Here is an 18,096-nt window from a genome sequence, read left to right as displayed (position 1 = left end):
TGCAAATGAACGCCAGTAGCTGGTTGTGTCTTCTAATATAAATGATTCTAGATAAAAACATGTTTATACAATGATAACTAAATGAGAATTAGGATACAGAGATAGTAAAATATATAACTTTTTCTTTCTTGATTTAAAATGTCCAACATGATTTGAATGAAGTATATGTAAGGACTGTGGAATAAACGCACGGAATATATTTGTAACCAAACGATACGCTTTCAACAAGATGTAACGAAAGATGATTTTTTTTCTTATTTTTATTTCTGTTTCACTAAAACAATAAAAAAAATTCTCAAAAAAGAATTACTTTGGGTTAGTAGTTGAAGTGTTGGATGAGGAGCCAGAAAAAATGGCTTCTTGTCCTGCTTTAGGCCGGTCACTCTCTCTCAGCCCTAGGAAGAAGGCAAGGACAAAGCACTTCTGGAAATTGGCGAAAAACTAATATGGGGTTGTCCAAAGATTTGTCAGAAGTCAAGACTAACTGGATTTGGATGGATAAATAAATAGAAGCAAGATATAGTCTCTTCCACTGCTTAATAGGTCTAATTTATGCCTCCATATTTCACATTTTAGGGACGTGGTGGCTCAGTGGCTAAGATGCTGAGCTTGTCAACCAGAAAGGTCGGCAGTTCGAATCCCTAGCGCCGCATAGTGAAGTGAGCTCCCGTTACTTGTCCCAGCTTCTGCCAACCTAGCAGTTCGAAAGCACGTTAAAAATGCAAGTAGAAAAAATAGGAACCACCTTTGGTGGGAAAGAAACAGCGTTCCGTGCAATTTCAGTGTTGAGTCATGCCGGCCACATGACCACGGAGACAACTTTGGACAGCGCTGGCTCTTCGGCTTTGAAACGGAGATGAGCACCGCCCCCTAGAGTCGGGAACGGCTAGCACATATGTGCGAGGGGAACCTTTACCTTTACCTTATTTCACATTTTGATCATCCTCTGCCAAGCTTCCATCCATTGGTTCTTGTTCTCCGTGGAGGGGAAATCCTTTGAAGTTCTCCAGAACTTTGGATCAGGCAAGAGATGACCCAAAACATCTCTTGAAGAACAAAGGAGGCAGTCCCCAAAGGCAGGCCATGGATTTCAGCGGTGAGAAGGAGATTTGTGGAGGAAGACATTGTTCACAAGTTCCTTTTCTGAGTTGTTTTGTCCTCCGCCTGCAGGAAATTTGTGTGGAGAACACACCAGCCAATGTTACATGCTCCCAGTTTTGGACACCATGTTCGTACGAAAGAAGTTTAGAAGACGAGGACTCGGGATGCAGATGCTCCAGGATTTTTGTCAGTCTTTCCCCTCGGAGGATGCCTTGGGACTCAGCTATCCTATCTCGGCTGAAATGGAGAAAGGTAAAGTTTGAGGGTTCAAGAAAAGGAGAAGATTTTAAAGATTACAAATCCACGGCAGGCAAGAATCATAGCAAACAGCCCCAAGATAAATATTTGGCATTTTGAGGAAGGGCTGGGAAAGAAATCAACAGAGATAGCATTTTGCCAGAGTAAGCCTCTGTGGGCAGCATACCAGCCTCCTAGGCCATTCCCAAATCCTGTTTGCTGTCTCTGAAGATCCACCAAAATTTAGGGACAAAAATCACTGTGTTTTGGAGCAAACAAGCTAACATTGCTGGTTTGCATACACCTTAAAGAGGAGCATCCCACAATGCAATATTTAGCTTCAAGTCCCATATTCAAACTTAACTGGTGTCCCCCTCTCCCCCCCCATCGTACTTTTACAGCATAGAATTAATGGAAATTAATGGAAAACCTGGAAAAACTTACTTTTCATGGGTCAGCTTCAGGGTGTATTACATGGAACTCTGACATTATGATTCTCAAAAGTGGCAACTTGAAAAGGTGTTGAAATCCTCATAGCTTCAAGTTGTCAGAGTTTGAGAAACATTGGTTTAGAGACACATTTAAGGTGTCCTGCCTTGAGCAAGGGGTTGGACTAGAAGACCTCCAAGATCCCTTCCAGCCCTATGATCTTATATTCTAGTGCTTTTGTAAGCAGTCAGTTACCTTTTGGGATGGCTAAGAATTCTTAACCTTGATATGCCATTTATTGCAGAGCGTGGACTCCAAGAATTGGAGGATGGGGAATCCTCCAATTACGACCGTAATGAGAATGCCCATTGTTCGTTACCCAAAGAGTATTTTTGCAGAAAACCAAAAGTAAAAAAAAACAGCTTTTGGCAAAAACAACACAAATAGTAGTAGCACCTACACTATATACCGCTTCACAATGCTTTACAGCCCTCTCTAAGCGGTTTACAGAGTCAGCATATTGTCCGCAACAATCTGGGTCCTCATTTTACCCACCTGGGAAGGATGGAAGGCTGAGTCAGCCTTGAGCAGGTGAGAATTGAACTGCTGGCAGTCAGCAGAATTAACCTGCAATACTGCATTCTAACCCCTATGATACCATGCAATAGACTAGAATAGATTTATGAATGAATAGACTAATGAAAGAATAGAAAATAGAATAGAAAATAGAATAGAATAGAACGGAGCAGAACAGAATACAGAATAGAATAGAAAATAGAATAGAATAGAACAGAGCAGAACAGAATACAGAATAGAATAGAAAATAGAATAGAACAGAGCAGAGCAGAATACAGAATAGAATAGAAAATAGAATAGAAAGCAGAATAGAAAATAGAATAGAATAGAACAGAGCAGAGCAGAGCAGAATATAGAATAGAATAGCATAATAGAACAGAGCAGAACAGAACAGAGAACAGAACAGAATAGAATGCAGAATAGAATAGAAAATAGAATAGAATAGAACAGAGCAGAGCAGAGCAGAATACAGAACAGAATAGAACAGAGCAGAGTAGAATACAGAATAGAATAGAAAATAGAATAGAAAGCAGAATAGAAAATAGAATAGAACAGAGCAGAGCAGAGCAGAATATAGAATAGAATAATAGAACAGAGCAGAGCAGAACAGAGAACAGAACAGAATAGAATATAGAATAGAATGCAATAGAATAGAATGCAATAGTGCTTTACAGCCCTCTCTAAGTGGTTTTTCAGAGTCAGCCTATTTGCCCCCAACCATCTGGGTCCTCATTTTACCTACCTGGGAAGGATGGAAGGCTGAGACAACCTTGAGCCAGTCAGAATCGAACTTCTGACAGTCAGCAGAATTAGCTTGCAATACTGCATTCTAACCACCATGCCAAGATGTCATCAATGCGGAATGTTGCAAAACAGCTATACATTTTGGCTGGTTGCTGAGTGTCTGAAATGTGGTCACTTGACCATGGTGTGTGTGTGTCTGTGTGTGTGTGTATGTCCCTGGCATCCAGAACTTCAGAATTAATCCCTTTCGGGGGACCATAGTAACTTCAAATGGTTGCTAAGTGACTGGTTCTAAGTCGAGGTCTACATTTTGAGTGCGCCGATCAATAATGAAGATGGTGTTCATTCCTAAAAGCATGAAATTTCCAGTGCTGTCTTCAATTAAGCCAATGCAATCTTTCTTAACTTATTTTTGTTAGAATAATCTCTGACATTAGTCATGCTGTTGGAAGCTCTTCTCCTTATAAACAGCTGTGCAGCGTCTACTCCGATAAATGCCTTTTTCCTTTTCTCTTTTTTAAGAAAAGGGGAGGCCCAGATGCTGCGTGAAGAAAAACTGAGGGTTGACCGGAAGCCATAAATCAAAGCTTCCAGACAGGAGTTTTCACTGCTTCCAAATGTAGTTGGTAAATGTTCTGCAGGAATGCTTAGATGTCCCAGGCTGACATTCATCAGATCACATTCTTAAGGCTGCTTCACAGGCTCAGATATTAAATAAAGTGAAATAAAACAAGCAAGTTGTGGTGCTAAAGGGTCAGTTCTAGCCAGAAAATGATAGTTTCTTCCCGCTCTTTTCTCCTAAACGATTGTTGGAACATAGCGAGTTCACAGCAAGAAGAAGAACAGAACGACACAATTGGAAGGGACCCTGGAGCCCCCCCCCCGTCTTCTGTGGATCTCACCCCATTCCTAAGAGGTCTGTAAGGGGGCGTGCATAAGCGGACCTGATGCGCTTATGCACGCCCCCTTACAGACCTCTTAGTAATGGGATGAGGTCCACCGTGGACAGTTTAAGGCTGAAGCTGTGGGGGTTTGAGGATGTAATAATGGAGTCAGGTAGAGCATTCCAGGCGTTGACCACTCTGTTGCTGAAGTTGCATTTTCTGCAATCAAGTTTGGAGCGGTTTACCTTGAGTTTGTATCATTTGTCCATGTATTATTGTGGTTGAAGCTGAAGTAGTCATTGACAGGTAGGACATTGTAGCCAGTGGTGGAATTTAAATAATTTAACAACAGGTTCTCTGCCCTAATGATTTCTTCCAACAACCAGTTCACCAAACTGCCCAGAAAGATAACAACCGGTTCTCCCGAACTGGTGTGAACCCGCTGAATCCCACCACTGATTGTAGCGGACAATTTTGTGTACTACACTTAGGTCCGACCACAGGCGGCGCAGTTCCAGATTGTCCAAGGCCAAAATTTTGAGCCTGGTAGCATAAGGGATTCTATCGTGAGCAGAGGAGTAGAGTACTAGTCTCATGAAATAACTCTGGACCCGCTCAATCATATTAATGTCCGATAGACAGTGTGGATTCCAGGCAGACGAGCTGCATTCGAGAATTGGTCTGGCAAAGGTTTTGTATGCCCTAGTTAGCAGTACTATGTTGCCAGAGAAGAAGCTTCGCAAAATTAGGTTAACAACTCTTAATGCCTTCTTGGCAATGCTCTTACAGGGAGCTCTGGCACTTAGATCATTTGAGATGAGTACTCCAAGGTCCGTGACAGAGTGAGTGTCGTCTACGAGGTCGTTTCCACCCAACTTGTATTTGGTGGTCTGGTTTTTATTGCCAATGTGTAGGACAGAGCGTTTGTTGGTTGAGATTTGGAGTTGCCAATTATCTGGCCATTCTGACACATAGTTGAGGTTTCTTTGTAGGGCAGCAGCATTGTTGGTGGCGTTACATAGTTTTAAATAATTAGTTCTGGAAAACGCAATGAAAACCAAAACCGGCTGGTACTGAGAAAACCATGTGACTTACTTTACTGCAGCTCAAAGAAATAGTGATTCACAAGGCAGCTGTCTTCTTCCTTGTATACCAACTACGAGGAGAAAGACGAGCGCCGGGACGAGATTTCTGCTTCGAAATGCTTCAGATACCGAAATTGATGAGTTTTGAAACAGTCGAATACCGAGGTATGACAGTACATCATTACTTTTCCTGTTCTTTGTCTTCCCTATTTAGTTTGTCAAAAGTTCTTGGAGACCTACCCAAAGGAGCAGTCTCGGCTGTGGGAAGTGGAAGCACCTGGGGACTGGACCCAGCGTGTTAACATCTGGCTAAAAATGCAGCTGGAACAAAGCTTGCCAAAAAGTGAGTTGAAGAACCGTGATATTTGATACACCTGTTCATTTCTATCCTTCACAATTGAATATAAAAACGGCAGAGGGTCTCCTTGAGAGCATTTGAGCAATAAATCACTTTTTAGGAAATTGGCAGATGTGTTTTTGCACTACTGTAGCTGCATATCTGTCTCACTAACCAGATTCTGGTCCTTTTTGCAAGGAGAAAAGAGAATCGAAGAATCCTCACTTAGTGACTACCTTGTTTAGTGATTGCTTGCAGTTATGATGGTGATGAAAAAGTAACTTTAGCTACCAAGTCTTGCATTTACTACCTTCCCAAGTGTTGTGGCCCGCCAGTGGCCAGTAGAGCTGGTGGCAGACTCTGATAGTGAGGAGGTTGGGGAGGAACATGGGCCAGTCCTGGAGTCTGGGGAAGGCTCCAATGAGGGCTCTGTGTCAGAGGCAGAGATGGGGTCAGTGCCATCCGACAGTTATCAGCTGCCTTCGGAGTCGGAGATCAGTGGGGCAGAAGAACAGCTGGAGCCTGTTCCCAGTATGCACATGTGTAGAGCTGCCAGGAGAAGGGAACAGTTAAAGAACAAGGGTTGACTCAGGAGTAAAGCCACAGGTGGATGGTGAATGGCCCCTTCCATAGGGAATAAAGAGGAGCGAAAGGGGAGTGGAGTTTGCAGAAGACAATTAGTTCAATTCATTAGGGTGAAGATCTCTTCCTGACTTCTTGCCAACTATTATCTGCTACAGAGTGGCGTTTGGAAGATATCGGCCTGGCAGTTCTCCAAGCCTGATAAAGGTCTGTAGTTGTGAAATCTCTTGAAAGACTATTGGCCAGGTTTTTGCTAGAGAGGAATTCACTTTAAACTAAATAAAAGAGGTTTTATCAGGACAAGGAGTCTGCTTCATGATCTTGGGAAGCCTAGGTCAGAACACCAAGGGTAAAACATCTATCTAAGAATCAGTTTAAATGTAGTTCCTGTTGAGTGACCCCAGTTGGGAATGGCCATTTGGTTATTAAGCAGAACAGTTGCTATGTGAAACGGCACCTGTGTTTTGGATCAGACTTCAGCTTCCCTTGGTTTTACAGACCTGTGAAGCTCCTAAATGTGAAGATTGTTTGCAAAGTTCCTTTTTTCCATCACTGTCGTAGCTGCGAGGTCTACTTGCCCTTGCAAACTTCACAGATGCTCTTTGTTCCTGGACGAAGGTATTGCTCGTTTTTAGAGTCAATCTTGGCAAATGTAACTCCTGCTGTCAACCCTGAAGCTGGCTTGGCTGAAGCCATTTTGGAGCCTCAGTGCTGCCACTATGGAGCCGAGGGATTGGGAGGGGGGATTAGAGATAGTTGGAGTTTTTGTAGCCAAAATAAAATACTTTCTGTTGAGAACCAAGGACGTTCTCTTGGGCGGAGGAAGGAGGAGTGATGTCACCACCATCAGACAGTGCCTTGATTGGACCATGTGACTGATTGTTTGGGGTTGAGGGAAAACTTTTACTTTTAATTAGGCGAAAACTGCGGGAACCTTCAGAGTCGTTTTTCACCAGATCTGTGCCAATATGATATATCCAATAAAGCTATTCTTTGAGGAATTCATCTACCTCGTTGTTTTGCTTGGTATGCTTTTATTGCTTGGAACACTGAGACCTGTTTTTAATCACTGTACCAAACTGGACCTCTCTGTGATTAATGTATTAAATCTATTAATTATAAATTAATTTATTAATTTATTAAATGTATTAATCACAGGTTGTCTTTTGAGTCTGATATCTTTCTGACATATTCAGATAATTCCGTTTTTAATCTGTTATAGAGTCAGTGGATTTCCCAGAGTGGATCTCCTGTGGGATTTCTTTAGATCAGAGGTGAGCAACTATGACACCTTGATGACCTCTGGATTTCAACTCCCAGAATTCCTAAACATGAGTCGCTCAGGAATTCTGGGAGTTGAAGTCCACAGGTTACAAAGGGGGCCATAGTGTCCCACCCCTGCCTTAGATTCTTCCCATTTTGGACTGCATTTATTTTATTTTAAATCTTTTACCATTTCCCTTTTTGCCTTCTGACAAAATCATTTGCTGTTGAAACAAGAAACCCATTAAAAAAAGCAACAGCAATAATACAAGGGAAGAGATTAAAAATTTGAATTTGAATTTACTTTATTTGTATGCTGCCCTTTTCCCTGAAAGGGACTCAGGGCGGCTCACAATTCAAGGGAGGGGAAAAAGAAACAAAGTTACAAAATATAAAGACCATACACAGTTAAAAAACACAACAATCATACCATTCGAAGTGGGGCTGCAAGTCTTTAGCCCCAGGCCTGTAGGAACAGCCAGGTTTTAAGGGCTATGCGGAAGGCCTGGAGGGTGGTGAGGGTACGAATCTCCACGGGGAGTTGGTTCCACACACGCACACATAAAACCCATATCTTGCTGCTGGCCAAGTCAATAGTTAGTTTATCTTGTTGGATACTTCCATGGAACTAGAAATCTGCTCTTGCTAACTCTTATCTTTCTGCTTTTTTAGTATTTATCATTTGCTGAAACTTCATAAAATTTCTCAAGAGAAACCAAAAAGAGAGCTGCTTTGCATCTCGGAGGAGATCAGAGCAACCACAACTCCATGCCCAAGCCGTTCTGATTGCATATTATGGGATGGAAACACTATTCTTTATGCTGTTTGAAAACCTTCCCCTTACCCCACACCCCTTAATGTAAATGCAGGATATTATCTTGCACCACTAGTGTCATCTAGTGGCAGATGTCTACAGCTGGCCAGGAGAAATATCTGCAGCTTGCAATCGTAAACAGGGTGGATTTGATTTAAATCAAGTCTATTTAAATGATGATTTCAATCACTAGTGAAACAGGCTCGATTAGAAACAGAACCACACGAATTGCATAAAATTATTCAAAGCTCAGATAGAAAGATGATAGGGAGAATATATAAATTCCTCCTGAAGTATAAAATGGAAGAGGAAATTGTGAAAGAACAAATGATGAAATGGGCGCAGAACTTTGGCTATAATATTGAATTAGACAAATGGGAAATATTTTGGGGAACAAACTTAAAAATGACACTATCAGTTGCATACAAGGAAAACCAGTACAAAATGTTTTACAGATGGCACCTGGCACCAACAAGGCTAGCTAAAATCTTAACAAATACCTCCCCAAAATGTTGGAAATGCAAATCAATAGATGGAACATATTACCATTTATGGCGGACCTGTGAGGAGGCTAAAATTCTTTGGAAAAGGATCAAAAATTGGCTGGAGGCAATAACCTGAAGTTTTTTTATTACGAATAATGTCGGCAAGATACAAAAAAGAAATCTAGTATTTAATTACAGCGACAAGGGTTGCCTTTGCCCAGAAATGGAAAAACAAATTAATTCCAAGCGAAGATGAAACAATAAGAAAGGTTATGGATTGTGCTGAAATGGACAAACTAACTAAAGAAATCCAGGGAAAAGAAGAATCAGAATTCTACCAGATATGGGATAAATGGTATAGGTGGATGGAGGAAAGAAACAAGAATCAATGAAGGAATATAACAAAACTCAAAAATAATAGTTATGAGTAAAATAAGAGGGTTAAGAATGGTGAAATCCAAATGAAATATAATAGAAGGGGAAATAATATAAGGTGAGCAGTATCAATTGATAATTGCTATTATAAAGAACAGGAAGCTCCTGTTCATATTGTATTGTGTAAATGTGGTGTATGTCTTAAGTTTTGTGTGTGCGTATTTTACATGTTTGTAAATAAAAATATTAGAAAAATAAATAAATCAACTCGATTTAAATCATAATTTTTAAAGAGCAACTGTCATCTCTGTCCCGCCGCGGCTCCTCCTCTGACCTGCTGAAATTTTTATTTTAATTCAATATAAACAATCCATCTTCCATTAAACAGTGTGTCATCTGGGTACAAATATTTTGTGTGATGTTTAATGTATTCCTAGCTTAGTACAGATACCTTAAATGCCTAATACTATAAAAATCCTCTTCTTGATTTATTTAAGTCTCCTAACTATGTTGACTCTATTAATACATTTTCTATATTTTACACAACTACTTTTACTTCTAATTCCTATATTTATTCTCTAACCATCGATAACATGATTCCCATGTAGTATGATGATTAGTTTGTTCTTTCTCTTTAATTGCCAGTATTAATAGCAATAGCAATAGCAGTAGACTTATATACCGCTTCATAGGCCTTTCAGGCCTCTCTAAGCGGTTTACAGAGAGTCAGCATATTGCCCCCAACAATCTGGGTCCTCATTTTACCCACCTCGGAAGGATGGAAGGCTGAGTCAACCCTGAGCCGGTGAGATTTGAACCACTGACCTGCTGATCTAGCAGTAGCCTGCAGTGCTGCATTTAACCACTGCGCCACCTTGGCTCTTAATCTGTTCATTTCTGCACATTCTAATATTTTTCTAATCACATTCTCCTCTGTAGGAATCTCTTCACCTTTTCCAGTTTTGTGCAAATATAATGCCAGCTGCTGTTATTACATGGGTAATCAGATATACATTTTCTTTACCATAAGTTTCTGGTAAAATCCCCAACAGGAATATTTCAGGTTTCAAGTCAATATATTGTATCATCTTTTCCAAACACGTGTGTATTTTTGCCTAGTATACAGCCTCATGCTACATAATAAGCTCCATTTCATGCTGAATAAATGAAATTATTAATGTATCTTAAATAGAAAACTAACTTTAGATAGATTTTTACTCCCAAAGCATTTTAGTAAAAAAAATTGATTAAAAATGATTCAATCATTGATTTTTATCCACGCTGTGTAAGATTTCCTAAAAATGCCCTAGTTGATTCATGAGTATCGAGTCAAGTTTCAATACAAAACTAGTCATTTATTAGGAGCATCATAGGCAAGATATTTTCGGAGTCAGCTCTACACTTTGTTTGATTTATAGCTGATACCCCTGTTACTTTCCTCCCCTCAGTCTGTGTCATAAATCACATTCCCCTATGAGTTGCACCCCTCCCAAGCCTGCTGCAGTAATCTGAGATCCGACTTCAGCTGACAGTATGCGTGAAATGCACTCCCCCCCCCTTCTCTCACTACGACAATGCTGGGAGTTGACACCCTGATCCTAAATGACTTGATTTAGAATTTGGATTTCTTGTTGCAGTGAGTGTTGCAGTTTGGCCAAGATTGAAGCCTTAAGCAGGTAGGAGAACAGCAGTAATTCTGAACAGTTCTTAGCAACTGTTCAAAGTTACGAGGTACCTTCCCAGAGCTACTGACAAGGAATATCTGTCAGAGTATGAGAATTCATGACTTGGCAGAGACATGGCAACAAAGTCAGCCAATGAAAAGGCATAGCAACTGGGTCAGTTTGGAACAGAAACAGTATTTGCTATGTGAGCAACAAAGAGACAGCTAGGAGCCAGGGTGTAGCTTAGCTCTATAACTCTGAGTCTGTGCTGTACTCAAAACTAGTCTGCTGCTCTGAAGTGAAACTGAAACTGTTCTCTCCTCTGCCTGTGTTTGCTTGTACTCTCTACCACGTTGGAAGAACCTGCCTTTGGTATTGTATATTTACTTCATGTGTTATATTATATATAAGGAGAAGTTAATGAATCCTGCTGAATCAGTTACCTGTGTGTGGTTTCTGGAAGTGATTGCTGCAACAAACTCTGACAGTGTGTCTTCCAGATGCTGATCGAAGTTCTCCCATGCCAAAGGATCAAGACGATGAAGTCGAGGAAGGCCGGATAAATACAGTGAGTTGATAAAATTGGTATTTGTGTAATCTGTTTCAGACTATTGGACCAGAGTTGGAAGGATGATGAACAGATGCCTCCTGGCTGCTTAGATTAGTCAAGATTGGGTGAAAATATCTGTTGCAGTTAAAACTGCTCTTTTTAGCAAGACCAAGGAACCATAGATGGATTTTAGGCATGGTTCTCTAAACACCACCCAATGTTATGATATATATGTCAGGCCTGTAGTTATGTTCCTTTTAGGATCTTTGGCCTGCCACACTTTCTATTATTTCATTATGCTGTTTCATTAGTGTAGTAGTTGGGAGGGGGGAATAGAAAGGAGTAGAATTGTGGAATGTCTTGTCATTCTTTTCCAGAAGTCCAAGGTCATCTTTTGTCTCTGCACCTCTGCACCTGACCGGAACCAGCTGGGTGGAGATACCAGTGTGGCCGAAGAAGATTGGACCATGTGATGGATTTATGGATGGGGGGATAAGATCATGAACTTTCAACTGGGTGGAATCCCAAGAAGTTTTCAGAATTGGGATTTCCACAGATGTTCTAAGGTGTCTGACTTATTAAATTGGAACTTTAAGGATCGTTTTGCCTTGGACTCTGATTTAATTCTGCATGATACTTGGAACGCTGACAATATGTTTGCTTTCTGCTTTTCACTAAATGCTAGACTTGGTCAGTTGCAAAGCATCTTTGGTGTCACTTTCATGGCAGATTTTCTTATGCTATTTCTATTTCTTAGCCTTGGCTTTTTTCTAGTTCTAAATGGTTTTTAAAAAAATAATTATTATTATTGGAATTTATTAATTTTTTTAGCTTTGCTGTATGCCACTCAGAGTCACTTGTTTACTGAGATGAGTAGGTGTATACATTTGATATATCAATAAATAAAAAAAATGAGTGATGCGGTGGAGCTCTCGCCTCACAGTCAGGGGACTGTGAGTTCAATCCTAGGTAGAGGCAGCTATTTCTCTCTCTGGGCACAATGAGAACATATCTGCTGAATATAACTCCGTACTGCTGACAGGAAGGGCATCCAGTCAGTAAGCACTCAGCTTCATTCAGTTGCCCAGGTTCCACCCCGCAAGGGATTATGGGGTCATTAAAAGAAGAATATATCAATAAGTAAAATAAAAATATTTCCATAAACTCCATGCAAGCGTAAAATGTCTGCCCAGGTAGGATAGGATCTATCTCTGTTTCCATTCAGACATACACAAACTTTGGCATAGAAATGTATTTGGTGTCAGGGTTCCAAATAGCATCCAAAAGTAAATCAGAATCCAAGGCAAAGTGTTGCTCAAAGTTCCAATTATTATTATGTTGGCACATCTGGGAAAACCCGAATCTGAAAGCTTCCCGGTTTTCCTCAGTTCAAGATCTTGCCCCCACACCCGCTAGTTCATCCCATGGTCCAACCTCCCACTGCCATGCTGGCAGTTCCACCCATCCAATTCCGGTCAGGTGCAGAGGTGCAAAAAGAAAGGATGACCTTGGCTTTCTAGAAAGAATTTTGTTATGGCTACATATCATCTCACTCCATACAATCCCCGCTCCCATTTTCACACAATAGAAAATGCAAAGCAGAATAATAGAAAGTGTGGAAGGCCTGAGGTCCAAAAGAAAAGATGGCTGCAGGCCTGACAGATAGATTTATAACTTGGAGCTTCCTGTTCCTGCGTAAGAAATGTATTCTGATTGGTTGTCAGACTCCCATGAGGCCAGGTTGAATCTTGCTGAGGCTTTGGGCAATTCAGGTGCAGAGACAAAGGATGACCTTGGCTTTCTAGAAAGAATTTTGCTATGGCTACATATCATCTAACTCCGTACAGTCCCCCCTCCCATCTTCCCACAATAGAAAATGCATAGCAGAATAATAGAAAGTGTGGCAGGCCAAAGACCCAAAAGAAAAGATGGCTGCAGGCCTGACAGCTGGATCTGTAGAGTTGCTCAGTCATCCAGGTCATGGTTGTCCCAAAGGTGCTCTCAATCAGCAAAAGGGCTGAAGAAGCTTCTTGGATGAGAAGCAAAACTTCTTCAGAAGAAAAAACAAAGTCCAGTTGCTGCCTGAAAAAGCACCTTTGGACCAGGTATTTTGGTGTTTTACTGAGGTGAGGCCTGCCTATGAAGCACTGCCCTATGCTGAAGTTGGGAATAGAACGGAAAAAATCTTTAGAGATGCCTCTCCTCAAACTGGTATACAGAATATAGACTAACAGAGTTGGAAGGGACCTTAGAGGTCTTCTTGTCCAATCCTCTGCTCAAGCAAGGGGTGATATTCACTTACCTTCCCTACTGGTTTGCAAATGTGAGTTCATCCACGTCCGCGCATGACTCAGCCTTCCGTGCATGCACTTTGGCTAAAAAAGGGGGCCTAAATAGGATGCCATGGAGCCGGGGTGGGTAGGCGGGGCCACCCGCGATTTCCGCTACCGGTTGGGGCGAACTGCTCTGAACCAACAGAATACCACCTCTGGCTCAGTCAGGAGACCTTATACCAGTGATGGTTAAGCTTTTCGTCACTGAGTGCCAAAACTGGAGCACACGCACACTGGGAGTGCCAGAACCTGGAAGAGAGCAGCTGTCCAATGCGCATGCGTGTGATGGAATCTGGAAGCGCAACTGGTGATGTCGCACGTGCCCACAGAGTGGGCTCTGTGTGCCACTTGTGCCAAGCGTGCTATAGGTTCGCTCTCATGGCCTTATACCACTCTGGACAAATGGCTGTCCAATCTTTCCTTGCAAAAACCTCCAGAGATGGAGGGCCCACAACTTCTAGAGGCAAGTTGTTCCACTGGTTGATTGTTCTAACGGTTAGGAAGTTTTTCCTTAGTTCTAGGTTGGTTCTCTCTTTCATATTCTTCCACCTGTTACTTCTTGTCCTCCTCTCAGGTGCTTTGGAGAATAGGTTGACCCCATCTTCTACGTGATGGCCCCTCAAGTGTCATGTAAAAATAGCCATTATTTATTTATTTATTTATTTATTTATTTATTTATTTATTTATTTATTTATTTATTTATTTATTTATTTATTTATTTATTTATTTATTTATTTATTTATTTATTTATTTATTTATTTATTTATTTATTTATTTATTTATTTGACTTATATACCACTTCATAGGGCTTTCAGCCCTCTCTAAGCGGTTTACAGATTTTTAGCAAATTGCGTCAGCAAATTGCCCCCACAGTCATTTCACCCACCTCGGAAGGATGGAAGGCTGAGTCAACCTTGAGCTGGTGAGATTTGAACCACTGAACTGCAGATAACAGTCAGCTGAAGTGGCCTGCAGTACTGCACCCTAACCACTGCGCCACCTCGGCTCCTATTATATCACCCCTGTGCCTTCTCTTTGTTAGACTGGCATGCCTAGTCCCTTTAACCGATGCTTGGTTAGCTTCCCACTTCTCTTGCCTTCTGGTGCTTTGGAGAATAAGTTGATTCCTTGTCTGTGACAGCCTCACAAGTCCTGGAAGGACACGTCCTTGCTAATCCTCCTCTTCCGTAGGCTGGGCATGTCTAGTCCCCTCAATTGTTCATCACACACTTGAGCCTCTCCAGGCCACTAATCAACTTTGTTGCTCTTCTCTGCACTCTTTCCAGAGTCTCAACATCTTTTTTTTGTATTGCAGTGACCAGAATTGGCCATAATATTCCAATTATGATCTTACCAAGGCCTTATAAAGTGGTGCTAATAAATACTTTACGTGATCTTCAAACTATCCCTCCGTTGATGCAGCCTAGGATTGCATTGGTTTTTTTTTTTTTTGATAACTTCATGAAGACCACTATCTCTTGTGCCCCGCCCCATCCAGACAATGCTCTGCATGGATTAAAATAATCATCAGTTGGACTTTTTCCTATTATTTGTGTCCATGACTTCTAATGTACAGATCTCCTGCTTGAGCGGGGAGTTGGACTAGGACAGAGGTGTCATATTCGATTTCATTGAGGGCCGCATCAGGGTTGTGTTTAACCTCCGGGTGGGGGAGGGGGAGAGGGGCACGGCCAGCTTGACGTCACACATGACGGGGGCACCTGTGATGGCTCTGCCAGTGAAAACGGGCTCCTGAGCTCCGTTTTAGGCTGCGACAGCCTCTTGCAACCCTCTGACAGCGAAAATGGAGCTTGGGAGGGTTGAACATGGCCCTTGCGAGTTCCATTTTGGGCTGCAATGGCCTCCTGTAGCTCTGCCAGCGAAAACGGAGCTCCTTCCTGAGCTCCATTTTTAGTTGCAGAAACTATGCAGGCCAGTCCTTTGCTGTTTCCAGGGTGGCCCCATGGGCCAGATCTAAGCACCCTGTGCACCGCATCCGGCCCTCGGGCCTTGAGTTTGACACCCCTGGATTAGAAGATCTCCAAGGTCACTTCCAACTATGTTATTTTGTCGGTTATTTGGTTAGCTGTTCTGTTAGTTATTCTGACAGTTCTCCTGTTATTCTGCTTCTGTTTTAAGAGTCCTGGCTGTATCCCACATCTTGGAGCACTGCCAGACAAACCCATGGCACATCTTGGTGACCGTAGAGGGGCCCCAGACCTTCCTTCTCAGAGCAATGAACTTCAAGTTGAGTTGAAAGCTGAAGAACCAAAAAAATTGAAGAAGAGAACGGACAGAGAAGAACCAGCTGGGGAGAGTGTTGCAAAGCACTTGAGGACAACGTCCTAATTTTTGTAAACAGCAGAAGGAAGAGAAAACACACAAAATCTGAGGATCGGGTAGCAAGTTAGGAAATCTCCAGTGAATATTTCTTCATCGATTGGCATATTTAGGTGACTCTGCCCACTGTTTCTCCTCCATGGCAATTTGAAGAGATGTGGACTTCAACTCCCAGAATTCCCCAGTGATTGACTGTCAGAACAGCAAGGCGAAGGAAAATGTAGAGCAGTGATTCTCAAGAATCACTCAAGATATGTGGACTTCAACTCCCAGAATTCCCCAGCCAATCTAAGTGAGGAATTCTGGGAGTCAAAGTCCATATATCTTGAGTGATTCTTGAGAATCAATGCTCTACATTTTTCTACGCCTTGCTGTTCTGACACAGGTTCCCTTGAAATGACCTGTTTAACAGAGCCACTATAAAGTGTGAATGAGAGAATGTCGTACACGCATTGCATTTTTCTTAGGATGACCATAAGATCATTTATGTCCTAGTCAACTCCCGTCTTGACCATTGCAACACGCTCAACACGCGGCTGGTCTTGAAAAGCATCCAGAATAGGGGTGAAATTTAGCATGTTCTGGCAGGTTCTGGAGAACTGGTAGTGGAAATTTTGAGTAGTTTGGAGAACTGGCAAATACCACCTTTGTCTGGAGAGATTAGTAATAGCATTAGCCATAGCATTTAAACTTATATACTGCTTCATAGTGCTTTTACAGCCCTCTCTAAGTGGTCTACAGAGTCAGCCTCTTGCCCCCAACAATCTGGGTCCTCATTTTACCCACCTGGGAAGGATGGAAGGCTGAGTCAACCTTGAGCCTGGTGAGATTCAAACTGCCAAATTTCAGGCAGCTGGCAGGCAGCAGAAGTAGCCTGCAGTACTGCACTCTAACCACTGCACCACCGCGGCTCATAGATTATTGGTACTTAGGGTTGAATCCAGTGTGTCAAATCAATTTTCTCTCTTAATCTCCCACCCTGTCCTTTTCTCACCCATTAAGGAAGGTAATTTAGGATCATTGGATGGGTAATTTGTTCTGGGAAGAATTAGATAACCGTTGACAGAATTGAGACTAGGGCTCGATTAGTCTTCTAAGACCTATCCTGATTGTTTAGCAAAGATCAGCCAACCCATTAAGTACTGTTGGAAGAAATATCCATCTGGTTCAGTTCCAAGCAGGGAGAAAAACACTTGGAAACATGGAGGCTGATTGAAAAGATGGTTTAATGGAGAAGACCCATCAATCACATGGTCCTGGTCAGGAGTGGTATTCACTTACCTTCTCTACTGGTTCGCAAATGTGAGTGTGCATGCATTCATCCGTGCATGCACTTTGGCTTGAAAACATGCCTAATGAATAGAACCAAGGTAGGTGGGTGGGCCCACTGGCGATTTCCACTACCAGTTCAGGCGAACTGGTCCGAACTGTCAGAATACCACCTCTGGTCCTGGTGCACTGACCATATGGCGGAGAGGGAGGGAGGAAGAGAGAGAGGGGGGGGGTATTTATACCTTCTCTTGGGACTTGCCCTTGAGCTTCCTGTTCCTGTGCAAGAACATATGTTCTATTGACTGTAGTCAGATATCCCCTGCTAGGAGTTTGTCTGATATAAGTTTGGTTGAACCCTGGAGGATGATGCATTGTCCCCAGGTGATTTTGCAATGTGGTAGACAGGCTGCCCCAGTCCTCTTCAATGGGCACAAAAGATCTAGTGGGGACAGGGAGCTGCAGCTCTGAGTTTCTGTCTCCCTTAAGATTTCTCTTTTTTAGCGGAAATGCAAAATTTTGCCTTTTAAATGTTTCCTAAAACATTTCATTCTTCTAGAAAGAGGAGTGGGTACTAACTTTCTACAGTAATTTGTAGGAAGAATTAACATTTCTGATATGGGGGGGCAGAGGACAGTGGATTAGTAAGCTTTTGTGAATCTCCAAAGGGGGGGGGGAAGAATGCAAATGTATCTGGAATTCAACGTAATGAAACCTTTGTAATTCATGCTCTCTTAAACTGAGCTCACAGGGCTTTTGCAAGTTCACCAAGTCTGCTAATCAACCAAACGGCACGAGTGCAAACCTCGCCAGTGCCATCCAGTTTAAGTAATTTAAAGTAAAATAAGCCACTAGTTGGGTAATTAACCTAAAATGTATTAGGAGGGAACTACAGTTCAGTGGCTAAGATGCTGAGCTTGTCAATCAGAAGGTTGGCAGTTCAGCAGTTCGAATCCCTAGCACTGCATAACGGAGTGAGTTCCTGTTACTTGTCCCAACTTCTGCCAACCTAGTAGTTCGAAAGCACG

The 18,096-nt window shown here is 42.1% G+C and overlaps 1 protein-coding gene across 3 annotated transcripts in view; it reads left to right on the top strand.

Annotated features, from left to right (window-relative positions):
* Window positions 1-16,055, top strand: part of FAM169B (Protein) — a 57,148-nt gene extending 41,093 nt beyond the window's left edge. Inside the window, exons 6-9 of one of the 3 annotated variants that reach the window (XM_087704366.1) lie at window positions 1,171-1,353; window positions 5,271-5,399; window positions 11,077-11,144; window positions 15,599-16,055. In XM_087704366.1, coding sequence (XP_087560492.1) covers window positions 1,171-1,353; window positions 5,271-5,399; window positions 11,077-11,144; window positions 15,599-15,808 — 590 coding nt within the window. In that variant the 3' untranslated portion in view covers window positions 15,809-16,055. Of the gene's footprint in view, window positions 1-1,170; window positions 1,354-5,270; window positions 5,400-11,064; window positions 11,145-15,598 lie in introns of all 3 variants that reach the window. The other 2 variants (XM_087704365.1, XM_087704367.1) reach the window with 2 other exon arrangements.
* Window positions 16,056-18,096: the final 2,041 nt, after the last annotated feature.

The sequence above is a fragment of the Thamnophis sirtalis genome, unplaced genomic scaffold (genome assembly GCF_051295495.1).
Source record: "Thamnophis sirtalis isolate CommonGarterSnake01/CBP01778 unplaced genomic scaffold, rThaSir2_p1.2 scaffold_2, whole genome shotgun sequence".
Lineage (NCBI taxonomy): Eukaryota > Metazoa > Chordata > Lepidosauria > Squamata > Natricidae > Thamnophis > Thamnophis sirtalis.
This window is presented reverse-complemented; position numbering and strand designations above follow the sequence as displayed.